We start from the raw sequence: 27522 nt of genomic DNA on the forward strand, positions 1-27522 counted from the left end.
GCTCGGCTGCGCATCGCATCCTTTCCCGCGGCCGGGAGGAGGTGCCGGGCCGCTGCGCTCCGCGGCGGGGAAGGAGGAGCAGGAGGAGGAAGGCGACGGGGGGCTGCGGGCTCGCCTCGCCTCGCCGCGGCCGTCGCCGAGCCATGCCGGGGGGCGGCGGGCGGGCCGGGGGCGAGCGGCAGCCTCGCCCCGCCGGGGGCCCGGCGGGCACCGACGCTGCGCCGGCCGGGGGTGAGTGAGCGAGCGGGTGGGCGGTGGGGCTGGGGGCGGCGGGGGGGCAGCGCACACCCGCCCTCCCCGCTGGAGCCTCCCCGGGGCCGTGGGCGCTGCGGGCAGCGGCGGCGGGACTCCACTCCGTCCGTACCCCCCTTCCCGCCGCTGTTGCCACCTGCAAGTTGTGCCTCGGCCCGGGGGGTGCGGCGTCATCCCCTGCGGGCACCGCAGGAGAGGCTTCCCCCGCCGAGCCCCCACCTTCCCGCTCTTTATTTATTTATATTAGTGTTTGTTTTTTGTTTTTTAATTTTATTTTATTTTATCTTCCCCCTCCCCACGCCCCCCCATAATCCCGGCATCCCCTGCTAGGGAGCATCGGCGCTGGGGAGGAGGGAGGCGATGCTGCCAGCCCCTGCCCGCAGATGCGGGCTGGCCGGGGATGGATGGAGGCAGCCTCCGGCCGGGGCACTGCAGCGAAGGCCCATCTGCTGCCCGTGCTCGGCTTGCGAGGAGGGCACGGGCTGGGGATGCGTGCCAAGCCTGCAGCAAGCAAGGAGGAGTAACAGGAGTGTGAGTGTGGGAGGGAAAACATACATACAAATATATGTGTATGATCATCATCAAACGTCACCTCTCCCCCTGCTCTGTCTCTGTGTCAGGTTGCTGCAAGCACCCCCCGCGTTGGGGGCTGGCTACTAAAGGAAGTGGGCACCCAAGTTCTCCCTGCTCCTGCAGGACTGTCGGGTTGTCTGCAGGCTGGGTATAGCTGTAGGTCCTGCTGGAGTGGCACAGGCTGGGGTAGCTCTGTCCTTGTGAGAGTTTTGCTCCCTGTTTGAGTGTGGTAAGGGTGATGGGGAGCACGGCATCTGCTGCAGCTCTAGACTTGCTCAGACAGCTCAGCGAGGGAGAGAGCGTGGAGTGGAGAGAGGCTCCTGGTGCCTCGGCCTGTGGTTTTCCTCTGGGGATTTCTGCAGGCTGTGTTTCTGTGAGCATGCCTGGGTTGCTCGGGAGCCTTGCCTGTTTGCCCGAGCTGAAGCTGGGGTCTTGCACCTCTCCCTTTCACCCTAGGGCAGAGCTTGGGTCAGCAGAGAGCCTGCCCTGTCTGCAGCACATGGCGTGGGTGCTGAGCACCTCCCCTTCTAGAGAATGGCCCTCCAGTTAACTCCAAATCCCTCCCCTTGAGTGGGAAGTTCAACCCTGTGAAAACACTCAGTGACACCAATGCTAACAAGTATGACTTGAGTCACTGGAAACCCCCCAGCCTTGTGCAAACTGAATTTCAAATTCTTGCCTACTCCTGCCCCTGTCTCCCCCACCCCAGCAGTGTGTGAGTCAGTGGGAACCTTTCAGGCCCCCTCCCCAAAAGGGTGGCTCCTATGCTGTGTAAATCCCACCTGCAGAAGTGGTGTTTGAGTCCAGCTGGAGCCTGTGACTTGGGAGTCACTCACAAGTCCTCATTGCTGAAGCCTGGTTGCTGCCAGCTCCCCTGGGAAGAGCTGAAATTGCGCAGGACCTGCCATCGCTTGACCCTCAGGCAATGGAGAGCCATCTCAGAGGGCAGGGAAAACCAATGGGGTCCTCACCCCCCAGCACACCTCCAGCTTCCAGAGGCCCCCTAAACACTGTTGTAATAGCTGTGCTGGCTTTTATTCAGCCTTGGTAGTAGTGCTGGAAACACATCCTCCAAGCTGGGGTGGGGGAAGAGTGATCCTGTGAACTATTCGTGGGGTTCCTGCAGCCTCCCTGTAGCATCATAAAGCAGGCTTTAAATGAAAATCATTGCAAATTGCAGAAGAAGAGTGAAGCTGTGACTCTGCCACTTCATGTCATAAAGTCCCTTGAAGATTTATAGCTCCTCTACACCCTCAGGTGATTTTTGCAGTAGTGGTAGGAAATTCACTGCAAGGTATAACATTTGCTCCCTGCGAGGACTCTTGGTGATGCCTGCATAGCTTGTTTATTAGTGCCCTGGATACAGCAATTATATCCTTAGGAGAAGGGCGGGATTCTGGCTAGCTGTGGGTGAGTTTTGTTGCCCCACTCCCACTGCAGTGGGCCAGCTGCTGCCTTTTGTGCAGGCAGACCTTTGGTCCTAGGTGCTGCTGGGGCTTATCTGCATCAGAGGTGCCCAGAACATGGTGGACCATTTTGAAACTGGGTTCAGGGGCTGAGCCACTACCTGCCTGCCTCCCTCCCTCCCTGCAAATGCTGGTAAGATTGGAAAAAGAAAGATTTGTCTGTGTGGCACACAAGGGTTGCCTTAGCAGGGAGGTGAAGAGGAGGAGGTGGAAAATAGTGTGTGTGTTTGCAGGGATATTAGCTTCAGGATGCTCACAACTGTAAACATTTATCTAGGGTGCTCGTGCCCAACATGAGACAGGGGTAGCGGGTCTGGAGAGTTGCTGGAGGCTGCTCTGTGGTCACAGAGCCTGGTTAACCTCTGCCAGGCACACAGCAGCAAGCGCAGATACAGCCGGTGTGTTTGCCTGGGGAACGTACCTGCGAAGTTTGTGTGCTCATGTGTTTCTCATATGCTTTGTGTTTATCTTTCTCCTTCTCCCACGCGCAACTGGTTAAGTATGGTGTGACTTTATGGCCTGCCAGATTGGTGTAACATGCTTATTGCGTGTCTTTAAGGGATGCTTGCGTGACAAACATGGGTGGGTGTTTGCTGGGTGTATGCAACGCACACAGGTCCTGCCAGATGCATTTCTGAAATGCGTGTACTTCTGTAGAGTTTATGCCTGCAGTAAGTGTGGTGTGTATGAGCAGTCACGGGTACAGCAGTTGTTCAGGACAGCGTGCGTAGATGTTATTGTGCATGTTCAGTGCATGAAGGACACACCTTAGGACAGACAAGTTTTTCTCTCTGTCCCTCCCTTGCCTTGACCTGTCAGCAAGCAGAAATAACTTTGTTTCATGGCAAGGTTTGTAGCTGAGTTTTCAGCTTGCTGTGTCTGAGCTTCCTCCTGTCTTGAGAATAGCATCTTTAAGGTGCACCTGCTATCACAAATTGATATTTTTCCCCCACCCCTGCCTTGGATCATAAAGGTGGAGGAAGGAAGTGGAGGGATTTGGTGATGGATAGATGGGGCAAGCTGGGCCAGCATTCATTTCTAAAGGCTGATTAGGTTTTAGGTGGGGTTAGTTGCTCTAAAATGAGCCCTTTGTACATTGTTGGAATCTGTGACCCAATCAGTGGGATGTAGCTGGAGGAGGTGGTGCTAACGAAGGCTGGTACAGCTGACAATAACTCTGACAGAAAGGATGGTGGAGGGCGTACTGACTGGCACAAGAGGCATCTTCATATCTCTAGGTTACTCTAAGGTGCCTGAAAAGACTGGTTCATGTTATCAGACCTCAGTGTAGAAGAGTGTGGATAGTTGTCCCCACTTGCTTTTCCCTACTGTCACTATCACCCATCAGTTCTGCAACAAAAGGTCAGGCTGCATTTTATTTGTCCTGGCGACAGGATGGCATCCTCTTGTACTACAACAAAGCGTTACAGTGGCATCTAAAATTTGGGGAAGACAGGCACACGGGGCAGTGCAATGCAAGGGGACGTGGGGTGCATCTGAGGAATGCCTGCTGTTCCCCATCCTGGATGTTCTTGGAAAGGTGATGACGCATCTGCAGGGCACACGTGGACTGTGCTGTGGGGTCGGTGCTGCAGGGTGGCCTTGAGGAGCCTTGGCAGAGCTGCATGCGGGGGGCAGCCCTGGGATCCCGCGTGGCTCCAGGTCAGGTTTGGGGTGCTTTGATACAGTTAGGCAAGCATGTTGCTAGGACTGGGCTGTGCAGGTCAGCGTGGTGCCACAGCAGCAATGCTGTGTGTGGTGCCAGGACCAGGTGCTTGTCCCAGGGGCTAGGGCAGAGTTGCAATCACAGAGCTGCTGAGTTCCCCCTTCTCCTGGAGGATGTGGGAAGCGATGCCGTGTGCTGAAGCAGTGGTGTAGGGTACACAAGAGCATTCCATGCCTTCATCCCTGGCTGCAGCTCTCAGGAAAGCAGAAAAAATGATTACTTTCCTTTTCTGACTTTTTTGTGCTCCCTGCAGTGCAAACCCTTTACTTCCCTCGAGCTCCTCCTGAAGCACAACAGGTACCTCCTGCTTTTCAGACCTCTGAACACCTGAAACTGGGCAGGTGTATTTTTGTGCTTAGAAACTTGCCTGGTAGAGCTGATGGGTGAAAGGGAGTGTGGCACTGCACTCCAAGCTTTCATGAGGCAGGCTGAGGGAAGAAGCAGCATGAAGGAAACTGGCTGCCTTACAAAAAGCAAAGGCTTGTTCTTGAGCTGTGATTTAGGAAGTGATTATTCCCTGCTTTGAGATAGGAAAAGTGACCTGAGCCGCTTGCTGTGGGGGCCTTGGCCTTTCATACTGAGAGAACCCCCACCGTTGAATAAGGAGCTTGATGAGCTCAGTTAATACTCCGTGTTTCCCCAACTAGGGGAGTGTCCTGGTCTGTTTCTAAATAGGCTTTTCTTCAAAAAATCAGCCATGGCTTTGGGGTATGATCAAACTGAGATCTGCCAGTAGTCTTTCAGCCTTTAATGTACAAGCTGCAAGCAGCAGGAGAGAGGGATGTGGCTGTCGAGAGGGAGAGAGGCAGTGGAGGCAACTCTTCCTTTTGAGGATCATCTGTGTCTTGCATTTTATGACAAGGTTTCTTTCCAAGGGCCTCAAAGCAACCCATTAAGCTTCTTTTAATTAGGCAAGCCCCTTACCTGGAGTAGAAGGGTGTGTCTCCCATCTCCCACCCAGGGAAACTGAGGCATGGAGCGAGTCTGTGATGTGCCCAGGGGCTCAGCGGGAGAGCAGCAACTGAAGTGCAACGCTTCCCGTATTTGCTTTGCTGATGTAGCCATCTCAGAAATCCCAGAGAAGAGCCAGGTGCAGCTGCTGAGCCAGGGGTTATCGATAACTTTCTGGTCACTGCTTGGATCCTGCTGCCTTTTTCAACAGAGATATAGCCTCCTCCTTGATCTGCCCAATCTATAACCCCAGCTCCCTGCTGTCTTTCCCTTGGAGCGCTGTTTTCCCCTTGGTGTGTAAATCCTAACAGGTTGGGCCAGGGTTAGCAAGCAGAATCAGACTCTGCCATCTCTTTAAGGCTTTGTGGTAATTTTTATCTCGGGATATTGCTGCATGTGTCTTGCCCGATACCAAAGCTGCAGCGAGCAGATTTGAAGCATACTGTAAGACTAATGCAAATTAGAGGCGCTGCATAACGGCTTCGGCAACTGTGAAACCTGTGATCTGAACGCAGGTATCTGCTACGCTGACTTTATCTGCGCTAGGATCCCCTGTTTTGGCATGCAGATGCTGGAACTGAGGAGAAAACAAGAGAGACAGCGTGGCAAAGAAAGAGACATGAAAGGGAGTCTCTCTCCTGGCTGCTGAGCCCTTTAAGAAAGAAGGGGAAGGTAAGCTGGAGCCCTGAGATTTTAAGCTGGTTGTGCTGAGCCTGAAGAGAGGGCTATGGCAGTGTTTTCAGTTCCTCTTTCCTCTGGCACAAAATGCTTCTTGCTGGGCAGCAGGGAGAAAGGAGAATGGAGACCCGTGCGGACTGAGCATGTTGGGCACAGACAGACCTCGGAGGCTGCGGGAGCTGGGAAAGGTAGGGAATTTGGAAGAAGGGTTTGCCTGCGCAGGGGCTGAGAGTGGATGGTGCTCACTGTGTATGAGAAGCCCTGTGTTCGTGGAACTTGTAGTGTGAGGGCTGGCTCTGAGGCAGAGCAAAGGGCAGGGTAAATCAGGAGAACGGTGCCCTGGAGTGATCAGCGTGAGCTGCACGCTGTTATTTAATGACCCCATTGCTGAGGGAAACCTCGGTGGCCCTGATATTCAGAGAGGCGACATCTCCCGAAGGCAAAGGAGTGAGGCAGAAAGGCAGACTGAGATTGTCTGCTTTCAGCTCAGCCTTCCCTGTACAGTATTTGTGCTAGCAAAACTGGTACTACTTTACTGCCTCTGTAGCATTTTCAGTTCCCTTTCTTCCTTCCCACCTACCCCAGCAGTTCTCTGCTCCCCACCTCGCCGTGCCAGGGCTGTCCAGCTGCAGCTCTTGCCAGCAAACCGCGATCAATGGAGGCAAGGTGTACCGAGCAGCCTCACTTGAAGGGAACACCATTTGCTGCTTTTCTTCTGGGGCCATGTGAGGTCTCTGGAGAAGAGGTGGGTTAAAGGAATTGCTGCTTCAGCATCAGTGCTGTGTCCCCAAATACCTCCTGTCGTGCTGTTGTTCGGTGCAGGCCTGGCTGTTAGCAAGTGACTGTTGTGCTCTCAGATATGTGCTCCTGGCATGGAGCCTCTGTGGCCTCGAAATCCCTATCTAGCAGCAACTTTTGGAGCAAGGGTTGGCCACACCTGCATTCAGCTTGGCCAGGGGGATGATGGGATTGCTTTTGCATAATTTAGTAGTGTCTTCAATTATTTATAGTGCAGTTGTGCTCTGGAACAGAGTCTTCTTGCTTCCCGTGAGTGCTTGGGGGGCAGGGAAGGGGAGTTTGTCAGGCATCCAGAGTCTGTCACTTAGCAAGAATTGCTGTGGGTTTCCTTTCTGCCCATGATTGTTTGCATATCCCTTTGTGCAGCTGAACTGCCCTGAAAATCCAGTTCTGGTTTCCATGTCACTCAGGTGTGTGGTACTGTCAAGCATCTCCGTGGCTTGGTACTGTGCGAGAAGTTCCTGAGTTCAGAGCCTTGTCTTTGCAGCAAAGAGACGGTGTCAAGTTGGAGACAGCGAATCTGGTGCTTGGATTTGGTCCCTGACTCAATTACGGTGCTGTGGATCTGGGGCAGGGATCATCGGGCCTGCTCTCTAAAACGTTCAGATGCTTGAGAGCTTTTTTTTCATTCAAAGGCCAATCTTGTCCTGCCAAAGTGTTTTTTAGCTTTGGCATGACACAGTCCATTGGGCTTTACAAGAGATCATCAGGACCTGAAGACCTGAGAGATCAGGTGGCTGAGTAGCAAACTGTGCAGATGAAATTCCCATCGTTTCTCAGTGATTAAATCCAGAAGAGCAACCATTTGAGGGCAGAGGGAGACTTGGGGCAGTTTTTTTATAGGCTTCTGCAGCAGAGGAGGGTTGTGAAGATGAGCTGGGTGGACTGAGCACCTGCTCCAGCCACATATGAGCTTCACACCCTTTGGCTCTCTGCCTCACTGTGGCAGGTTGCTGTACGATGGAGATGGGCTGTCCTGCTCCTGGCCTGCTTGTCCTGGCTACTTCAACATGACTGTGGCTTCCATCTTTGCATTACACATCCTTCTCCTTCACCAGCAATTTTCATGGTGGTCTTGCATATTAATTTTGTTATCATCTTCTCCTTCCTTTCTGACCTGGCTGTGGCAGCTGACTTCTCAGAAACAGTTAGATTTCAATATAAATGTTTATGTTACTGGAAACCTGAAAGGGCTAAGGGTGGGGAGGGAAAGGAACTTGGCCTGTAATCAAGTGATTGTGGCAGTAAACTGCTCTGTCTACTGTGTTGTTGAGCAGAAATGCTTGGCTTCCCTGTTTTTCATCTGCACTGTGTCAGTTTGTGGCTTTTGCATTTGGGAATGCATTGGCCAGACAATCACCAGATGTCCCTTGGACAAGCTATGCTGTGCCACCTGGCCCCAGCTTGGTTCTCAGGTTCTTCAGCCTGAAATAAACCCCATTCTTTCATCAAATGGTTTTACCTTATGTCAGCAACTCGCTAAATGCAAAATTCTTCCTCATCCTTCTCAAGAAATAAGGCGATGTGAGGGAAGAACGTGAATCCAAATAGTCCCAAAGCCTGAGTGATGTCCAGGATGGCATTTGATTTCACAGATGAAGACGAGCTCTCGCCCTCTTTCCCCATAGACCTGCTCCCAGTCCTTTCCGCTCGGTTTAATCTGGAGATCAGGGTACTGCTTTGCTTAGTGAAAGGGGATGTTTGTACAGAAGAAGTAAACATATTGTTAAGACCCAGGCCTGCTGCAATGCCTGTAAACAAGATCCAGCCATCTGTGGGAGGCAGAAGAGAGATTTATGTGACCCTGAGTTAAGTGCATTAGGAGGCTTTTGATTTCATTCTGGGAAACTGACCCTTTTCGTGGTACCATATGCCTGTTACCAGCACAGAGCTGTTACTGAAGATGTGGTTCGTATGGATTTAATCGGAGGGGCTGTGATGCTGCAATCAGAAGCATTACATAAGCAGGGGCTTGTCTCTGCGAGCCCAAGCCCGAGGTGCGCTGCAGAGCCCCCGTGCCCTTTGTCGGCCCCAGAGGTGGGAGTCTGGCCTGATTCACTTCTGCCTTGGGGCAAGGCATTGAAGAGCTCTCTGCCTATCAGCGCTTTCTTTCCGAAATAATAACAAAGTGAAGTGGCAGCAGGGGATCCAGGCGGCACTGTGTTGAGGTCTTGCTACGTCTTGAAAGAGGAAATGAAGAACAAAGGCAGAAGAGACAAATAAATGAGGGTCTGTTCTTGGTCCAAGAAAAATTCCCATGGGTTCATGTAACATTCTCGGGAAGACATGACACTCCCAGGACTGGAGTTGATTTTTGAGAAATAAAAGAAAAGGGGAAAGAGGTGAGAGAAGGGGGGGAGGGGTGTTGGGGATGGGGATAAGTGAGGAGAGACACCCTAGAGAAACCTCCCAGCATGGAGTCAGGTTTCGCTGGCTCTTCCTGGTGAAGAGGGGTTAATGCTCTTTGCATGGGATTGGCTGGTCACCAGACATTCAGAGGAGAAGAGGGATCTGGGGGCTGCCAAGCAGGACCCCTGTGGCCTGGGAAGAGGGGAAGGGAGAGGCTGGGAACGCTCTTCCAAACAGTAATAGATCGGCTACTGTGGGAAAGGGAGCACACTGCCAAACACCAAGGGGTTGGCCATGGATGGGGGAGGAAAGAGGGCAGGGATGGAGGGCCAGCTCTTCTCCGTGGCCTCTAGGATCTTGCTGCTGTTCCATGGCCTCTCTTTATTTATTGTCTTCCTTGGGGTTTAATTACTCCCCTTCTTGATCAGTCTCAGAGAGCGTTTTATCCCCGGGGATGCACGAACAACTGCCACCCGCTTCAAAAATAGCGGGAGGCAAGGTGGTGCCTGCCTGCGTGGGTCTGCGCACTCTACCCATCGCCATGGCATCAAGTGCTTCTTGCCTCCTTCCTCCTTTAACTGCCTCTCTCTGGGCCCATGGGGTGCTCACTCCCCTCACCTTCCTCTGGGCTGTCCACGCTGCCCCTTCCTGTTGTTTGGGCTGTTCATTTGTCCCCAGGAACTGTCCTGCTGTCCTCTGCACAGCGCTTATGTGCAAGTGTTGGTCTGGCACATGTGTGCTCTTCACCCAAGGGCCCTCAGCTCCAAGGGTAATCTTGATTTGTGACTTGTACTCCACTTGCTTGGCACACATGGACTGCCGCAAGGGTCTGCTTTGGAAGTAGCTACCTGCTGCTGCTTCTTCCAGATCCCTACTTGAAATGTGCTCCTTCCCTGATGCTGCTGAGAGGAGTTAGCGAGCTCATGGTAGCTGAACAGTGCTTAAAGCCCTGTAATTTTTAGTATCTGGGGATGTATCTACATGATACCACAGTTCTGGTGGGAAGTGAACTGGTGAAGTAATTTAGAAAGTTTCTGCTGGTCAACTGCTGTTCCCATGCCTGAGTGCTTTTTCTTGAAGTTTATTTTTAACCCAGTTAGATCTGCTGATTTGGTGTTACAAAGCAGATTTTCATACGATTGACAACTTGAATTCATACAACTGACAGCTGAGGGGTGGTGAGCTGTGAAGGTGGCGAGTGAGGGGAGAGAACCTATGGAACAACAGCCTGTGTTACCACACGCCTCACTTGAGGTCTCTGAAAGCGTAATTTTCTTTTATCCTCAGACAAAATGGTTTTGTTCTGTCCCTCTCTGCAAGACACCGAGACTAGCTGGCAGTTCTTACATACTACTTTGCTTACCCTATGGCTTGTCTGAGGATATAAGTTGCTCTTTTTTGTGTGTAGTTTTGTCCCCTTTCCCTATTCCTCATCTCATGATGAAGCATTCCTTCTCTGTACGACACCGCAGTACAGGAGCAGAAGAACCAGCCAACTCCATCTTGCACTGCTGTAACTGCTGCACACTTGCAACAGTGAGCAGCAGCAGCGCTGTATTGGGCTGGGAGAAAGCCCTGGCATCCTCGGTGTGTGTGTGTCCCCTGCAGAGTGCAATGAGCCATGCCTCAGTTCACCCTGGTGTCCTGAGAGACCTGAGCTTGGAGCCAAGAGGTGATGCAATCTCCAGGCCCATCACAGCAGTCTTCATGGAACCAGATGTTTTGAGCAGGGTTGAGCAAGAGTCCTTCCAGGAGATCAGGCGTAAGTGAAGGAGCGCTTAGAGTAGTGGTGCTAAGAAATTTAAAGCGTGGTTTCTGAGAGCATCTGAAGGATCAGTGTGTGCTGAGGCACCTCTGGAAACATGGAACTTCCTATGGTGAGACTGGCTTTAGCTGGAGAGAGGAGATTAGTTACAAGGGAGCCCTGTACAGCTGAAGGATGCCAAGAAGAATATTTGAAAGATTCCAGTGGAGTTGGAAATCAGTTTCAAGTTTTCTTTAGCATGTAGTACTGTACCCTTGTGATGTCCATGTTCTTGGATAAAATTAAGTAGATGTCGCATAGGCCATTATTGGATTTCAGTAGAATTTTCTAGTCTTCTTTGAGCAGATCTTCTTTTAAACCGGGGGCTGGAGAATGATATAATTATGCTGCTATTAGTATATGGTAGTTATAGTAAGAACAATCTGTTCAAGTGGAGGGTTTTTTAATGGACTCTGAAGGTGTTCAGATGCTGGTCTATTCTGCTGACTTCTGGAAGATCAGTCTTGAGCCAAAATCCTGTCAATAAAGACCATTGTATTACTGGGTCCCATGTGTTCTGTACAGAGGCTTAAGAGCCGCTTTGTCTCAAGAGTGCACAGCTATCTCACTGCAGCTAGAGTTGTGGTGTCTAAAATAACCGAGGCTTAGTCCACCAAAGATCTGGACAAGGCACTTGAGAGAACAGTGGAAACAGTGAAGGCCTGTGAAAAGCGTGGAGTCCAAAGTTACTGTGCTTCCAGGAGCTGAAGAGGTGAGCTGCCACAGTACTTAAAAAGCTGTAGGCTTTGTATTGCATCCATCTTAGTTTCTGTATGCAACAGATCATAGCTACTGGCATGGAGCACTTTGTTTTCCTACAAGAGTGTGTGTGTGAGAAGAGACACCTGTTTTCTTTTTGACCACAGATGCTTCTGGACAGTTGAAGACTAGCAAGTCCTTGAACACCATCCTGAGGCTTGTGGTTGACATTATGTATTATACATCACATGTCTGCCTTCAGTGGGAAGGTGAAGAGAATGCCTTGGCTTCTCAGCTATGCTTTCCCTCTTCTCTGGCCAACTTTGTCATTCATTACCTTGTGTAGATTCACCCTTTAGCTGTTGTTTGTTTGTTTTTTCTCCATCCAGTTTTCTTCCTGGCTTGATGGCACCCATTAATTAGTGGTGTATGGATGGCAGCTGTGGAAGTCAAATGGATGCTGTTGTGACAACCTGCTAAGAGTGGTCACCATATATCTCTGCTCACCTCTCTATTGAAAGGGTGGGAAGGTGCTTAGGACAGAGCCTGGCTCTCCCTTAGCCTGACCTTACTTGAAGAGTATCTGTGCTGGATGACTTGCTCCAGCTGGTTGTATTGGCAGCAAGTCAGTGGCACCTTGTGGTCAGTTGCCTCGAAGCTGCAAAGGAAACACGTAGTATGAGGTATTGCTATTTTGCATTAGCGCTGTGGGCAGTAGCTCTTGATGAAGGTTGCAGAAGAATGTTGTATTCTGTCCTTGAAGTTTGAATGGAAGACGATATGGACCTTGTACTGTGACTGCCGGCTGACATCCTCCTTGCTTGCAGTCCCTGAAAACAGCGTGGCATCTGTCACGTGAGAGAATTGCTGAGCCCCAGCTACCTTCTGGTACATCCTACTACTCTCCACTTTCCCTGCTGTCCAGCTTTGTAGGATAATCTTCTCTTTCAATCCTTAAGCAAAGCACAGTCCTGCTGTCCCTGAGCTAGTCACATTTCAGTTGTAGACAAATAGTAGGTTTTTATAGTTTCTCCTTACTTCTGTGGGTGTTTGCAGGACAAAAGTAATTGGAGATGTTGGAGTGGTTTGGGGTACTGTGACCCTGATGTGTGTTTTGATGCCTGTGCCCTGTGGATGGCAGGTGGACTAGTATAACACTTCACGGGTGGAGCCTCTTTACTTGCCTCTAGCTGGAGCAGAGAGAGAGGGAGTTTGGCCCTCGGTCTGAAGTGGGGGATCAAATCATGCTGGATTTTAATCTGCTGTGTGAAAGCAATTCTAATTTGAATTGTTGCTTTCTGTTGAAGTGCCTGAGTGATGGGCAAATATGTTACTGCATGGGTGTTATGGGAGAACTTCAGGCAGAGGAGATGAGCTTCTCTGTATCAGGGATAAAACAGAAGCTTCTATTTTGACTTGTTTTCCACAGCAGTTTTTCTCCTGTAGCTGCAGGAGGGGTCTAGGGAGTCCTGTGCCCTAATGAGATGGAGTGTGGGGTGTCATGCAGCCAGCAGCCTGTTGCATGGCCTCTTGCCAGTGTCCTCCACAAGAGAACATTAGGACTGGTGCATTGCCAGCTCCTAGCAGTGCATGTCTTTCTGGCTTCTTGAAAATCAGGATATGATTTCAAGATGGTATAAATCAACTGGTCATTTGATATAATGGCAAAATAGAATGTTAACAGGTGCTTGGAGATAACTCATGTGCCTACCACTTCTAGCTTTACTCCTTCTCTGAAAGCCCTTCCCCTGCATGGTAGGGACATAGCTTCTTCAAGCAAGGGATGCCTTACAAAAAGAAGCTTTCTTCTCTTGCTGAGACTGAATGCTGCTGAAGGGCTTTATAACTGCATGTTCCCAAAAGAGCTTTGTCTTAATGGATCTGATTGTCCATACTCCTCCTGGCTTTTTCTCACTGTAGTTTTTAACCTGACAGTAACTTGGTCACTCTCCCTGACATCAAGTTGATTTTTTTTTCTTTGTTTGTTTGGGTTTTTTTGTTTTTGTGTTTTTTCTCCCCCTCCTCACTCAATTGTCAGAAGGGAAATAGCTCTTCATGCTGTCTTCTGTGTTCCTGGTAACTGATGCCTGCTTTGTGACAGAGCAGCTGGGCTCTTTTATGATAAGCTGAGATGTCTCCCGGACTGGTACCTCCATTCTCCTTTCCACCACATGTAAATGTTCTGGATGAGGAAGGCGGGTAATAACATCTTCCTCCCCTGCTGGCCTTTGTCTCCAATTAGCTGCCACTCAAAGACACATCTTTCACTGCAGCACTGATCAGAGGATATGGGAAGGAATATCTGAGTGATGGATGTTAGCATCTTGGCCCACCCAAGGGTGCAGGAGCTCTCTCCACTCCCTGGCAAAGGAATCCCTGGCATGTGAGAATGGAGATGGTTCCCAGGGAAGAGGTTTTGAAGAGGACGTGGCTTGCTTCTTGGCTTCCCTTCTTTTAGGAGGGGATAAGAAATGTGTTCATGTTCCTACTCACTAACAAAGAACTGAGCAGTGAAAGTTGCCTCCTGGGACATGTCTGCAGCAAAACAGCAGAGGGTACTGCAGGGCCATCTTGCTTTGGCAGAGCTGCAGGGAGGTCTGTGCGCACCAGCCCGGCTCCCCTGGGCGCAGACGGTGTAACCGGGAGGCAGCGCAGCCCTGAGCGGGCTGAGCTGTGCCAGCGGGTGGAGAGCTGCTGAGCCTGACAGATACTGATGTATGCAAATGTCAAGTGAGGAAAATATGCTTTACCTCCTAAAACCAGGCATCCTGCTATGTTGACACGACTTGCCACACCCCAGGAAAGTGAAGCAGTTTGAATGTCAAGAGTTATGACCTTTTGTCTGGGAATTTCCTGTGGCTTGCATGGTGTCACAGCCAGCTGCGAACAAGATGGAGATGTGCTTCATGTGACTTGTTCAGCACCTGGGCTGGCCCAGAGGAACCTGGCTGCCCTGCATTTAAGTGTCCTGTAGGAAATGGAGTGAAGCAGGAATTACCTGGCAGCCATTGGAATTGCCTTATTGGAGCAGGCCAGCTGTTCGCCTTGACCAGGCTTTAGCGTCTGAGAGGTACCCAATGTCTGGAGGTAAAATCTCAAAGTGCAGGATGCCTGATTGGAGAAAGCTGTACTGATTAACCAGCAAGGGACGTTATCTCCTAACAGCCAGTTGCTGTTAATTCAGCATTTTCAGCTTCCTTGTGCCCTTTTCTTCCCCACACTTGAAGAAAGAACAATAGCTGGTGACATGTAAGGAAAGGCACTGGTTACTCCTCTGCCTTGCAAGTGATCTCACTGCTCCAGCAAGACATCAACAGAGTCTTAAGAAAAAATGCCCTGGACACGACGAGATGCTCTTGGGGGGCTTCTGCAGCCCCTTGTTTTGCCCCCATGAAGAAGGCTTGCCAGCAGTCCCCAAGATGGTCCTTTATGTCTTTGAGTGGGAGAACATCCAGCACCTTCATGGCTGGGCCACCACAAAGATGGCCTCCCACCAGTTGGGCCACAACCAAGCATGTGAAGTTGGGCTGTGGAGCTGTGGCAGGAGGTGAGGGCCTGCCCTGGTGTGGTCTCCTGAGGAGAGTTGCCATTTCTTCCTTTCCTGCCTGACAAGATGGCCTCCTGGGGACACACAACACCGGGACCCTGCCCCTCTGCTGACCTGTGGCATGTTGAAGTATATAAAAAACTGTAATAAACATTAACAAATAGGATCAAGCTTTTTTTTATACATATATATTTGTTTGTTTTGTGTGTTGTGGGGATTTTTTTGCTTCCTATGTCAATGCTGTAACTTTCCCACTAGCTTCAGGTTCAAGTCCCACCCTTCAGAGCTTGACATGAGGCTCCTCACCCTGCCACCCAAGTATGGGGGATGGTGTCAGTGGTGCTTCTCACTTAAAAGGTGACTGCAAAGTGCCCAGAAATGCTTGTCACTGAGCTGTAAGGTATAACCGTGGACAACCCCACTAACAAAGTCCATATCAAAGGCACATGTTGAGAGCCGGATATGTTTTCCTTTGGGCAGTTGCCATCTGTCTGAATGTTTTATGGCTTTCCACTTCAGTATTAAAATCTGTCCAAGTTAATCAGTAAATTTGCTTTGCTGCATTTTACTTGAATACCTTCTGAAGCAGTAGGAGTGGGCTGGGTGCTTCTTCCTTTTGCTCCCACACCCAGAGCCTGCGTGGCCACAAGGAGCCTGGGTGTGGGGCTGGTGGCATGGGGTGGCTGCCCTGCGTCCCCCAGGGTTGGGGAGAGCCTCCTTGAAGGCATCGTCAGCACCATTAGGCACTGGGTGGAGGGTTTATCAGTGATGCTACAGGGTGTATGGTGCCTCCTGGGAACTTTGGCCCTGGGAGGGGGATGGTGCCAGGGCACAGAACCACTGCGGAAGAGCGTGGCGTGGAGGGGACGTAGTGGTGCATGTTGCAGCGGGTCTCTGCCTCTTTACCTGCTGCTGCATGGAGGGTTTCATGCTCCTGGGAGGAGAAGAAAGCCTCTGTATTACAAAGGGCTTTTGTGTGACCTTGTTCCTCTGCTCACCTTTGCACCAGCCTTCCCTTCTCTAAGGAGCAGAAGGTGAGTGCCTTTTCTTCTTTCCTCAGGTGAGCTTAATTCATTCTTTTTTGGTTGGTTGGTCTTTTTGTCGTCTTCATGGATTATAGTTTTCAATCACTTCTCTGCCTGACAGCAGCTCTGCACTCCCTGCTGGGGCTGGAGGAGGGCAGGTGGTGTAGGCTGAGGATGAAGGCAATACTTCGTGGTGTTTGAAAAGAGGGGCTGTCCACCACTGGCTTCTTGCTGGCCTAGAGTGGATCTGTCAGGGTGGACAGTATTACCAGTGGAGACAGCCAAGCGTTTATTTGAGCTGCTTTGATCCAGGTGCAAAAAAAACCCCTAAGAATCTGGTTAAAGCAAAGGGCAACATACAGTGGACTTCAAAAGGAGAGGAGGAGAGTAAAGGTGACAATCTTTATTGTATTTTTATTTTCCTGTTCACCATGTGAACTTGGGTAGCATTTCCTACGAAGAAGAGTGGTTTTTAGGGTGTGTGTTGAGTAAACACTGAAAAGATCTGGGGAGCGTAGAGTTTTCCTGGCTGTGGCAGCATGGCTAATGATCTCAGTCCTTTAAAACTGCCACTCTGGTCATGTTTCAACCACGTATCCCCTACTCCCTCTCATACCTCCTGCTCCCTCTTCATCTCCCCCCAACCCTCTGGTGACGCAGGGCCTGAGGAGTGCAGTGTTCATATTGTTTCCATCAATGAGTAGGGACAGGTCTGCCGAGTGTGGCAAGTTCACTAGATCATTAGTTCCTGTTATTTTGGATTTCCTGGCTTTCTACTCTGTCACCAGTGCTTTTCTTGTCTTTGTGAGTTTATACGACTGTGACTGATCTAGAAGTTCACCTTGGTGTAAGCCCGCTGGGGCAAAAGGTCTACTGAAAATGGCAGGGTTTGGGAGGAGTAGTTCTTGGATTCAAGTCTCGAAAGACGCATGCTGAATTTGGACCAGCTTCCTCCCATCCCCAACCTGTCTTTCAATCAGTGGTAAACTTTTTGCACGTTAGTAACTATTGAATGTGACTTTCCTTTTCATGGCTTTTCCACAGGATGAAGATGAGACGCCATAAGCTCTTTCTGACTCTCTGCATGGCTGGTCTCTGCCTTATCTCCTTCTTGCACTTCCTCAAGGCCCTTTCCTATGTCACCTTCCCCCGGGAGCTGGCTTCACTTAGTCCCAACCTCGTCTCCAGCTTCTTCTGGAACAATGCCCCCGTCACCCCTCAGGTCAGCCCTGAGCCCGGGGGTGCCGAGTTCCTCCGCACACCCCTCTACTCACACTCCCCCTTGCTCCAGCCCCTGCCTCCCAGCAGAGCCAGCGAAGAGCTGCACAAAGCTGAGTTCGTGCTGTCGGAAGACACAACAGAATATTTTGTCCGTACCAAAGCCGGCGGCGTTTGCTTTAAACCAGGCACCAAGGTGCTGGAGAAGCCACCCGTGGGAGGGCGGCCAGAGGAGCAAGGGGACGGTGCGTCCTCGGGGCGGCCGGTTCGCAAGCCGCTGAGCGCCGGCGCGACCAAGCGGCGCAAGTGGGTGGAATGCGTCTGCTTGCCAGGCTGGCACGGCCCCAGCTGCGGGGTCCCTACTGTGGTCCAGTACTCCAACCTGCCCACCAAGGACCGTCTTGTACCCCGGGTGACCCCCCGGAGGGTCATCAACGCTATCAACGTCAACCATGAGTTTGACCTGCTGGATGTCCGCTTCCATGAGCTGGGGGACGTGGTGGATGTCTTTGTGGTGTGCGAGTCAAACTTCACAGCCTACGGAGAGCCGCGGCCCCTCAAGTTCCGCGAGATGCTCCTCAACGGCTCCTTCGACTACATCCGCCACAAGGTGCTCTACGTCTTCCTGGACCACTTCCCCCCCGGTGGCCGCCAGGATGGCTGGATTGCTGATGATTACCTGCGCACCTTTCTCACCCGGGATGGGATCTCTCGCCTCCGCAACCTGCGCCCAGATGATGTCTTTGTCATCGATGATGCCGATGAGATCCCAGCTCGTGACGGTGTGCTCTTCCTCAAGCTCTACGATGGCTGGACGGAGCCCTTCGCCTTTCATATGCGCAAGTCACTCTATGGCTTCTTCTGGAAGCAACCAGGCACCTTGGAGGTGGTCTCAGGCTGCACCATGGGGATGCTGCAGGCCGTCTACGCTACTGATGGGATCCGTCTGCGACGCCGCGAGTACTACACCATGCCTGGCTTTCGTCAGTACGAGAACAGCACAGGACACATCCTGGTGCAGTGGTCGCTGGGCAGCCCACTCCACTTTGCTGGCTGGCACTGCTCATGGTGTTTCACCCCAGAGGGGATCTACTTCAAATTGGTTTCAGCTCAGAACGGGGACTTCCCCCGCTGGGGTGACTATGAGGATAAACGAGACCTCAATTATATCCGGGAGCTGATCCGGACTGGTGGCTGGTTCGATGGTACTACACAGGAGTATCCCCCTGCCGACCCCAAGGAGCAGATGTACGCTCCCAAATACCTGCTCAAGAACTACCAGCGGTTCCGCTACTTGTTGGAGAACCCCTACCGAAAAACAGAGGGCACTGGGTGAGGCCACCAGGGCTCAGGTGGGAAATCAGAACTTCACGACAAAGGGAAAGAGTCAGATGTTTTCATACGTTCCTGTTTTGGTTTTCTTTGGTTGTGGGTGGGGTGTGCCATTCTGGGGTGTCTGCCCTCCTTCCCTTCCTCCCTTCCTTCTCTTCTTCCCTTCATCCCAGGCTGACCCTGAGCACACAAATTCCTCAGTTGTGTGAAGGGCAGGAGGAAGAGAGATGTTGGGGACCTACTGTGGCAGTAGCATAAAGCCTTTTCTGCCATCTCCCGGACCTCTCCTGCTGGCTGGAGAGAATCTCTGCAGCCAGCTGGTGGATTTTCCTCTGGGGGAGGCTGGGAGGGTCCCAAGGGGAGGGAGGGCAGCTGTTCCCATCCACCCTCGTCCTTTGTGGATCAGAGCAAGCACAGATGTGAGTGTGAGTCAGCAGGCACAAACTGATGTGAGTGGTCACGTGTGCAGATGTGTCGCAGGCATTTTTTGGATGAGTGAATGTGCAAAAGCATCTCAGTATGCATTTATTTTTTTGTATATCTCTATATTAAGAGAGTATTTTGGGGAAGGGAAATCCTTTGCTTCCAAGGTGTTCTCCCCTCCTCCCGCAGGCTTAATGCATCTGTCCTGGGCTGTGTCTTGGCCTGATGCTCTACCAGTCCTGGAGCAGGCAGATGGGAAGCAGAGGAGAAAGCTGGGGTTTTATTTATTTTTTTTTTTTAAACTCCCTTTTCCCCCCTGCAACACTGCACTGGCTTGGCCCACAGAAGCTGAAGCATTTTCCCTGCAGTATGTGTTTCTTTTGGGGCTGGGATAAGCTGCAGGGGACTTAGATGGTGGAAGTGTACGTTTACAAGTGCATGGTTTCCTATGTGCATGAGTGCTAACATGCATGGTTTTGGTATGCACGTGGGCGTTTGTTACCAGTATTGGGGGGGAAGGGGACATAGTTGGGCTTGTGTGTGTGCTTTCAGGAAATGGTGGGATCCAGAAGCTGTGATCTGTCTCAGCATGGATGACTTTTCGGGGAATTCACAGGAGAGGGCCAGCGAGAGCGTTGGCTCTGCATAGCAGTGCTACACACGTGGGACTGTTGCGTGACTCTCTGGCTGGCTCTGCAACCCTACAGGCTGTGCCTGTTGCAGGGCTGCTGCTTACATGTGCTGGCTATTCCTTCTTGCCATGGGGTAAAAGGGAGAGGAGAAGGGCAAAGCTCTGAGTCAGAGATGGGTGTTGTGGGGAAACACTGAGCACAAGATCCATCTGTCTACTCTCAGGGGGTGAGGGAGCTTGTGGAGAAAGTGGCAGACTCCCCCTGAGACCACGAGCCTGGTTTAGGATCACCATCCAATCCAGAGAGCATGTGCAGCCTGGGCCATGCAGAGGAGCGGGGATCTAGGATGACATTATTCGCAGCTTGCTGGGCCAGTGTTTGCTCAGAGTTTGCCAGTGGTGGGTAGTCAGGATCTGGCCCGTTGTTGCATTGGGTTGATTCAGCTGATTGAGGGGGCAGATCCATGTTTCCACCCTTACCACCCTTCCTTAGCAGATGGCTTGATAGGCTGCCCGGAGCCTGGGCTGTAGTGGGCAGAGGGTGAAAAACATTATGAACTTGCTCTGTTAGCCTCATGTTCCAAGCAGAGAAGTGAGGATCGTATGATGGAGGAGGAGGAAATTGTTGGCATCAGGAAGAGTGACCTTGACATCAGGCCAGCTGTGCTGAAGCGGGAGGGTTTCCATTGCTGTTAACTCAGGGCTCCATATTTCTATGTTGTCCAGCCCATTCCCACCCTTGTGCCTCATTCCTATCTCTGGATCTCTTTTTCTTTCTCCTATTCCCCTCCCTAGAGAAGTGAGAAATGTCAACAAAAATAAGCTGATTGCCTAATAAGACTGAAACTAGAAAAGAATGAAGATGAACATCTTTTTCTGATCAAACTGAGATGGATTTCATCTTAGCTCCTTCCACATCTCATGTGCCATGAGCACTGCTTAGAAGAACTGAAGGACCCTCTTTTTTGAGTTTTGTTGTTGTTGTTGTTTTGTAAATCACTATTCTCACTTCTGATGTGTCTTCCCCACAGGAAGAAAAGCCCCTTTGAGAACTGAGTGAAGGGAGAAGCTTTAGCAGGCAGAACGCTCTTCCCACGAAGGGAGGGAGTCATGTCACAGTTATGGGGTCCCTGTGCCAAGTGGCTGCATGGAGCTCTTGGGCATAGAGAGATTACAGAGAAATGGGGACCCAGCTGAGAAAGGAGGAACCTGCATTGAGCAAGATGAGAGCAGTGGCACTGAGGCTGCAGTGCAAGGGGAATGCACTTTCCCCAGGGGCAGCTGCAGGAGAGCAGGTGGGTTCAGCTCACGGGATTCGGTAGCAGTAAAGTATGGAAGGAAGAAGCTATTTTTCATTGTTATTCTTGGAAGGGAGCCTGAGATACACTGTGAGATAAGGCAAAGCCAAAGGTCTGTGACATAACACCACAAGCCCAGTGCCAGGCCTTCCTGAAGACAGGAGAGAATGAGAAGTCAGTCTGTGCATGGGTGCTTTGGCAGCACCAGAGCCCTGTGAATCAGGGGAAAAAGTACATGTGTGCTGGGGCTGCACCTCATTATCTTCTACAAAGCAGCCTCTACCCCGATAGCAGCCCTTCCTGTGCATGGGTGTTTTGGGGGATTTTTAGCACACTGCAAGTCATGGTTTCACCACTGAGGTATGACCCTTGTCTGCTCTTAGTTTCAGATGAGCCCACAGCTGCAATATCTGGATCTCCTACTCCTGAAGTGCAGCCTGTTGCCTTCTCTCCCCTCTCCTCCATTATTTTCTCCATCATTCTCTGCCTCACCCTCCAAATTTCCTCTCCCTTCTGCCCCCTTGGGCAGGAGAAGAAGGTCCTGTTGGAAGAGCAGCACTGGGACTCTTCTGCAGGACTCTGGCCCTGTCCTCCCCTTGGACTTACTGTTTTCCGTATTGTTAGGGAATTAAATTTAAAACAGACTCCTGTTGTGGTGGGAGGAAGGGACTTTACAGAATAAATGCATTCTTTTTTCTTATTTCTCAAGAATCGTTTAAACAATTTTTGATTTAAGGCCAAACCAGTCAATATTTCTGTCTAATTTTTGTCTGACTAACCCTGTGTTTGTCATCCTTAGGGAGCCAGAGTGTTTGTCATTAAAAACCTTCCTTCTTGTCCCTGGAGGGGACGTGGACTAGCAAGCTGACTTTTGCACAGTGATTTCCCGAGGTGGCGGCTTCCCTTGTGCCTAGCCTTGCCTATACTGCTGTGCTGGGACCTCCACAGCCGGGCGGAACAGCCACCCTCCCAGACAACCTGCACAAGAGGGAACCCAAAAGCGTGTGGGGTGGTGAGAGAGGCAGAGGAGGAGGCAGGTTTTTGTGTATCACATCCTCATTTCCCAACGTGGAACTCTTTGAGGCGAGCATTGAGGCTCCTTGCTCGGGTGTGAGCCAGGTACTGAGGTTTGAGAAGGGAAGGTCTGAAAAAAAACACATCCTGCCCCTGGGCTGGAGCTGGGATCAGGCCACCAGAGCTTGATGTCTGTTGGTTGTTGCAGCCATGAGCAGCAAAGCCACGTGCCCACTGCCGCTCTGGGAGTGAAGCCGTCTGCTGGAGGAGGGTTAAGCATCGCCAGCCTTTCCCTGCGGCCCTTTTCAGCTCTGTGCAATTTCTTGCCCCAAACCTTTCCACCTTCAAATTAATTGGTGCAAATGAGGGCCATGTAGTAGGTGAAGCAGTGTGTAGCATCCGCAAGCCCTGCGCTTCTCTCTCTCTGCCCATCTGTTGCCTTTCTTTGTGCTTTTCACTTTGTGCTTTTCACCTAAAAAAGGGATTGTGTGCCTGTGCATGGCTTTGGGGTGGGGAGCTCATCTTCCTCCTTCACCCCAGGTGAAGGGGAGGATGTGCACTTTGCTGGACCTGCAGCAGGTGAGCTTGCGGAAGCGGAGGGAACAGGGTAGGTCAGCTGTCTCTGCTCCCCCAGAGGACTGGGGGTTATGCTCTACCCAAGTGAGGGACAGAAAAGATGGTGTGGTTTGGTGCCTGTGTGGTTGGTATGAAGGGCGACACGCTCAGGTCCACTCTCACTGTTGCTTTCTCTGATCCCTGTGTCCTGCTGAGGTGTTTGCTGTCGTGCAGCTCAGGCCAGCCTGCTCTTTGTGTCTCTGTGGTGGGGAAACAAGGGGACCTTCTGCCCTCCAGGTAATGTATGAGTTGGGGTGGTGGGAGCATGTCAGACCAGATGGGTATTTGTTCCCTTCTGCCCCCCTTCAGTGTATCCTTGTGGGATGGTGGGGTCTTTTCCTCTCCCAAACATCCCCTGGGCTCTGTCCCCATCTCCCAGCTCGTGCCAGTGAACTCTGTGGCTGCTGCACCTCTGCACTGTGATGACACATGTCTGGGGTCACCCCTGGTCTTATTAGTGAACACAGGTGGTGAGGAGGGAAGGGATGGCTTGTCCTGGCTTCACTGACCTCAAACCTTGGTGGGAAAGGAGGGAAGTGAGTGGGAGAACGGTTCCCAAATCCCTTCATCAATTTGTTGTCTCTCATCCCCCCCTGCCCCCCAGAAAAAAAAAAAACAACAAACCCACCTTCCTTCTGATTTCTGAAATGTTGGACAAACTTGCTCTTATTATGAAAACAGGGGGAGCTGGAGGTAAGGGGTGGCAGGAGGGGCTTGGATCCAGCACCAAGAAAGGGGAGCTGTTTCTAATGCAATACACTGACATTAAAAGCTTTGGGGACTACAGATAATGGCTCAAGAAGGGATCTGGAACACTCTGAGGCTAAGAATTTGAACTGCTGCTTTTTCCTTCCTGTGCGGATGATGATGCAGTATCATCCTGGAGGTGATCCAGCAGTGCTTCCATGCCTGGGGTCCACCTGGACCTACTGGTGGTGTAGCCCCAGAACACCCTGCTTTGGCAAAAGAATGCGTGGATTTGCCAAAAATAAAAGAGAAAAAAAAAAAAAAGAAATTAGGAGTGTCTGCAAAGCTCCTTTCCACTCTGTAATTTATAAACTGCAAGTAATAATGAACTTTTTGTAAGGATAAATCAAATGTACATTCTGAAATCATTTTCTCTGTAAATGGTTGGATTTCATTTCGCCCTTAAAGGGATGCTAAAAAGGAGGAGATAATAAAAAAATAAAAAATTTACAAAGTATGAAAGGAAACCAAGGTGTGTGTGTGTGTGTGTGGCAGCTTTTATTTCTGATCACCTGGCAGAGGGGCTGCTGGAAAACAGAGCAAGGGATGTTGCTGCTTTCCACCTTGGCAGGACCGTGTTCCTGAGGAGACTGAGGGGGAGCCTGGCTGTTTTGGGGAATGATTCCTGATTCTATGGGCCCACGTCAGACTCATTATCTTCTGCATATTCGATGAGTGTGAGTACCACAGGCACGGAAGTGGGGAACGATGGCTGCCAAGGGGCTTTCGGAAGAGCTGGTGGAGGTGGGAACCAGCATCACTGCTCATGAAGGGGTCCCTTGTTACCTTCTCCTCTCCCTTGGATGCATCCACTTTTTCAAGTAAAGCTGTGAAAACCCTGCAGCCCCAAATTAAACCTTCCCCACTGCAGACATGTCTCTCTGGTAGCTGACTTTTCGGCATGATGTGTGAGAGAATGTGACCTCCTTGTTTTAGCTTATTTTTAAACCCATCTCATGTAATTTTGGCTGTTCCCATTAGTCACTATCAAAGCCTGGTCCTGCTCTCAATCCTCCTAAGCATCTGGTCTCAGAAGTGCCTTTGGCAAGGACCTTTTGCAAACTTATGTGATATCTTATAGCTATTTCACTTTTTGCCATTTTAAGTGTCTTACACTTCAGGTTCATTCCTGATCCCATTTAGAGATAGTGACTAAATATCATAGATTAGTTTCCTTATAATCATTAGATCCAGCACTTTCCTTCTTTTTCTTTTCCACATCAGTCTCACATTTTAAATTCTCTTGTGGAATGGTCTCCGTTAAACTGGAGACTTGCATTGTGCATTGCTTAATGCTGCTTCTGTCTCTGGAACAAAAGACCTGGAATAAATATTAACAATTAAAATTTGCTATCAAGAATTTTTAGTATTCTTAGTGATTGCCATATTTTTGTGCCCGAATAGGGATAATCTAAAAATAGATGATTGCTAGAATGCCTGAGCTTTCCATTTTTCAAGAGGGAAAGATAAGACCAATGGCAATTTAGCAAGACAATTTAAGAAATGAGAGTTGACTGGGTCAAAGGTTCTTCCATGTATTTTTCTTGCTTCCAACACAAAATCTTTTACTGACATTTATATTATTTTAAGAACTAATATAAATGACATTTCTTCAGTTTCTTGCAAGGTTTTAAAATAAGACGTTGACAGAACTCAGGACCTTCTTCCTGTAATGAGCAGGGACATCTTCAACTAGATGAGGTTGCTCAGAGCCCAGTCCAGCCTTGAGTGTCTCCAGGGATGAGGCATCTACCACCTCTCTGGGCAACTTGTGCCAGTGTTTTACCACCCTCACTGGAAAAAATTTATTTCTTTTGATGTCTTGAGACTCTCTCAAGACATCAAAAGGGATCTTGGTATGTGCAGTGTGCATCCTGGGTGTGGAGCCTTAAGTGCCATATTGAACAAGCAGCATGCAAGCCATCTGAAGCCAAATAAATCCCGTGTGTTTTACAGAATTTCAGGACCCCAACAGGCATTACATGAGGAGATGCACCATGGAGGGGCTGGGGCATGACCTGTCTGGAAATAGGCTGTTTTCCCCAAGCTCTTGCTGTTTGTCAGGGATGCTCAGTGCAGCACTGCTCAGTGGGCACTGAGGCAGGGTCAGATCCTCCAGCTTCATGGAGAGGCTGGCTCTGGCTGATTCCCAACCCATGCCTGCAGCAGGTTTGCTGATTGGGGGTATGGACATGCTGTTTCCAAGCACCGGGACGCTTGGAAACACAGTGACTTCAATATATAAACTTACAGCACCTTTTAGAAAGCTGGAAAGGGGATACTAAGAGCCTGGCTTGCTGGCTGTTTGTTTTTGTTGCTTGGATACATTTGTTCCCTGTGTAAGGGCACAGCTTAATATGCTGTTTAGCAGGGACAGTTAATTTTTAATTATTAGTCCAATTTTATATATATATATATATACACACATATATTTAAATCTCGCTGATTTAACCGCTCAGCTGGGGAAGCAGGAGGTCTCAGCTGGCTGGCCAGCAGCCTGTAGAGCAGCCAGGGCGAGAGTCACCCCAGCCCTGGAGAGTGTCACCAGCAAATGGCTTTGTGCTCACATGTCCCAGCTGCAGGTGCTGGCTGCCCTGCTCTCCAGATCACTGCCACTGAGGGGATTTGGCCACAGCCATGGCAAGAAGGGAGGCATCTCCTTGCTTCTGGCAGTGGCACGTGTTTTGGTGGCTCACGGGCACGCTCATCTCCCAGCCGTGCCAAACCTGGGAGCAAGATTTGCAGGGATTTGCTCTGTGGCTGCAAAATGGCCTCAGAGGAGCGGTGCAAAGCTGTCCCGTGTAGAGAAAGGGCTCTGGGTCACTGAAGTGAGGGGCTGACATGAGGGATATCACCCGCAGTTTCTTGGGAGAGGAGCCGGGCTTGGAGCAAGGCTGCTGCTTTGCCTTTGTAGCTGCAGCGGGGATGAGCACATCAGCAAAAGGGTAAAGGATCAGCCCACTTCAGCTCGTGTTTGGGACGTTACTGTAAGCATTTCTGAGAACCCCAAACACAAACCCTTACTTGGAACTAAGGACAATTTGGCAGTCTTGACATTTCCAGCATTTCTGGGTGGGTTTGTTGGTTTGTTTGTTTGCTTGCTTGCTTTTTTAGCAAAGTGAGAACAGAAAACAGTCCTTGCTGGTTTTTGAAATACATTATAGCTATGTAAGAATACAAATCTTTCAAGGCCATATCTCTCCTCACCCTGCCAAATGAAATACAAAATAAAACTCCATTGTTTTACTCTTAGGTTTCCCGTGCCTTACAGCTTGAACCATGGATCCTCTTGGCTGAAGTCCATCCCAGTAACGATTTAATTTGAGAACCACACTTTACCTTTCTAAAAATAAGGAAAACTGAAAAGAAGAGCAACTAAGCTGCGTTGAATAAAGATCTAAAATTACTTCTCCAGGATCTCAAATTAAAGTAAATATGCTACCCAGAAAATACATAAAATCTAATATTATAAGTCTGCCCCTATGCAGCAAACACTTTCCTGGCATTTTCGCCCTGTTCTACAGTCTGGACACTTTCCAAAGAGTGAGCAACTAAGCATCAGTCATATCTTTTTTGTTTTTTTTCCCCCTTCAGACACTTACTAAGAACCAGGCACACACGCAAAAATAAAAGAAGGTAGAAAACATCACCCACTTCTGTTTGGTTCCCAGTGTTCTTAGAAGCATTTGATTCAAACTGTTACCCAGAAGTGAACGTCAAACTACTGCAAAACCAAAACCAGACAGATTTCCCCAAATAGGACAGAACTAAATCTACCTAAGGACCCATGACTTAATGAGACAAGATGTGCAATAGGCGACTTCACCTAGAAAAAGGAAGATATGGCAGCTCTGCTCTTCTCAGATTGTATACATGTACATGGGACCAAATGCCACATGATGTTGGGAGTCCAGAAGCCCCTTACACAAACCCAAATCCTGTGTTCATGCTGGGAGGACCTCACTGCAGTGGGTGCAGGGTACAGAAAGCCTGGGGTCAGCATGTGCAGCCCTGCTCAGGAGGGCTGGTGTCACCAGCTGCAAGTTCTCAGCTCTCCGTGACACTTCTGCAGGAAGCCCATGAGGCCATCAGAATGACGCAAAATTGCAAGGATAATGGTGTTCTCAAAAGCAGGGTCTCTGAATGGCTCTAGAAGCCTTCTGCAACACACAGCTGGTGCAAAGGGAAAAATGGGGCGGGGGAGGGAATCTTACTTTCCAAATAATTAATAATAATAATTAAAAAAAAGTCCCTAACAAGCCAAAAGGGGAAATTTGGTTGAAGAAACACGAATCATGCAGAGAAGGAAGGTGTGCGTGGACCAAATACAAAAATACTACAGCAGCATTTTCAGTTTGTTAGGCAATAACACTGAG

The 27522-nt window shown here is 50.2% G+C and overlaps 1 protein-coding gene across 7 annotated transcripts; it reads left to right on the plus strand.

The window, feature by feature from the left end:
• On the plus strand, positions 1-27252 carry MGAT3 (beta-1,4-mannosyl-glycoprotein 4-beta-N-acetylglucosaminyltransferase). 7 transcript variants are annotated; one of them, XM_082055269.1, is made up of 4 exons: positions 1-231; positions 16913-18418; positions 23718-23823; positions 26400-27252. In XM_082055269.1, the coding sequence occupies exons 2-3, from the start codon at positions 16914-16916 to the stop codon at positions 23773-23775; spliced, it is 1563 nt and encodes a 520-aa protein (XP_081911395.1). In that variant the 5' UTR covers positions 1-231; position 16913; the 3' UTR covers positions 23776-23823; positions 26400-27252. The 7 variants fall into 7 exon arrangements, with proteins under 7 accessions (XP_081911395.1, XP_081911400.1, XP_081911399.1 ...); XM_082055274.1 differs by lacking the exon at positions 23718-23823 and having other exon boundaries at positions 16913-18438; XM_082055273.1 differs by lacking the exon at positions 26400-27252 and having other exon boundaries at positions 16913-18438; positions 23718-26367.
• Positions 27253-27522: the final 270 nt, after the last annotated feature.

This window comes from Streptopelia decaocto, assembly GCF_964273445.1.
Source record: "Streptopelia decaocto genome assembly, chromosome: 1".
In the NCBI taxonomy this organism is placed as follows: Eukaryota; Metazoa; Chordata; class Aves; order Columbiformes; family Columbidae; genus Streptopelia; species Streptopelia decaocto.

What these genes read in the sequence shown, in the direction of transcription:
- MGAT3 (XM_082055269.1), top strand. Translation starts at nt 16,914, where the DNA reads ATGAAGATGAGACGCCATAAGCTCTTTCTGACTCTCTGCATGGCTGGT. An exon ending in CGAAAAACAGAGGGCACTGG is followed by an intron (nt 18,419 to 23,717) that starts GTGAGGCCACCA and finishes CCACCTTGGCAG; the next exon opens with GACCGTGTTCCTGAGGAGAC.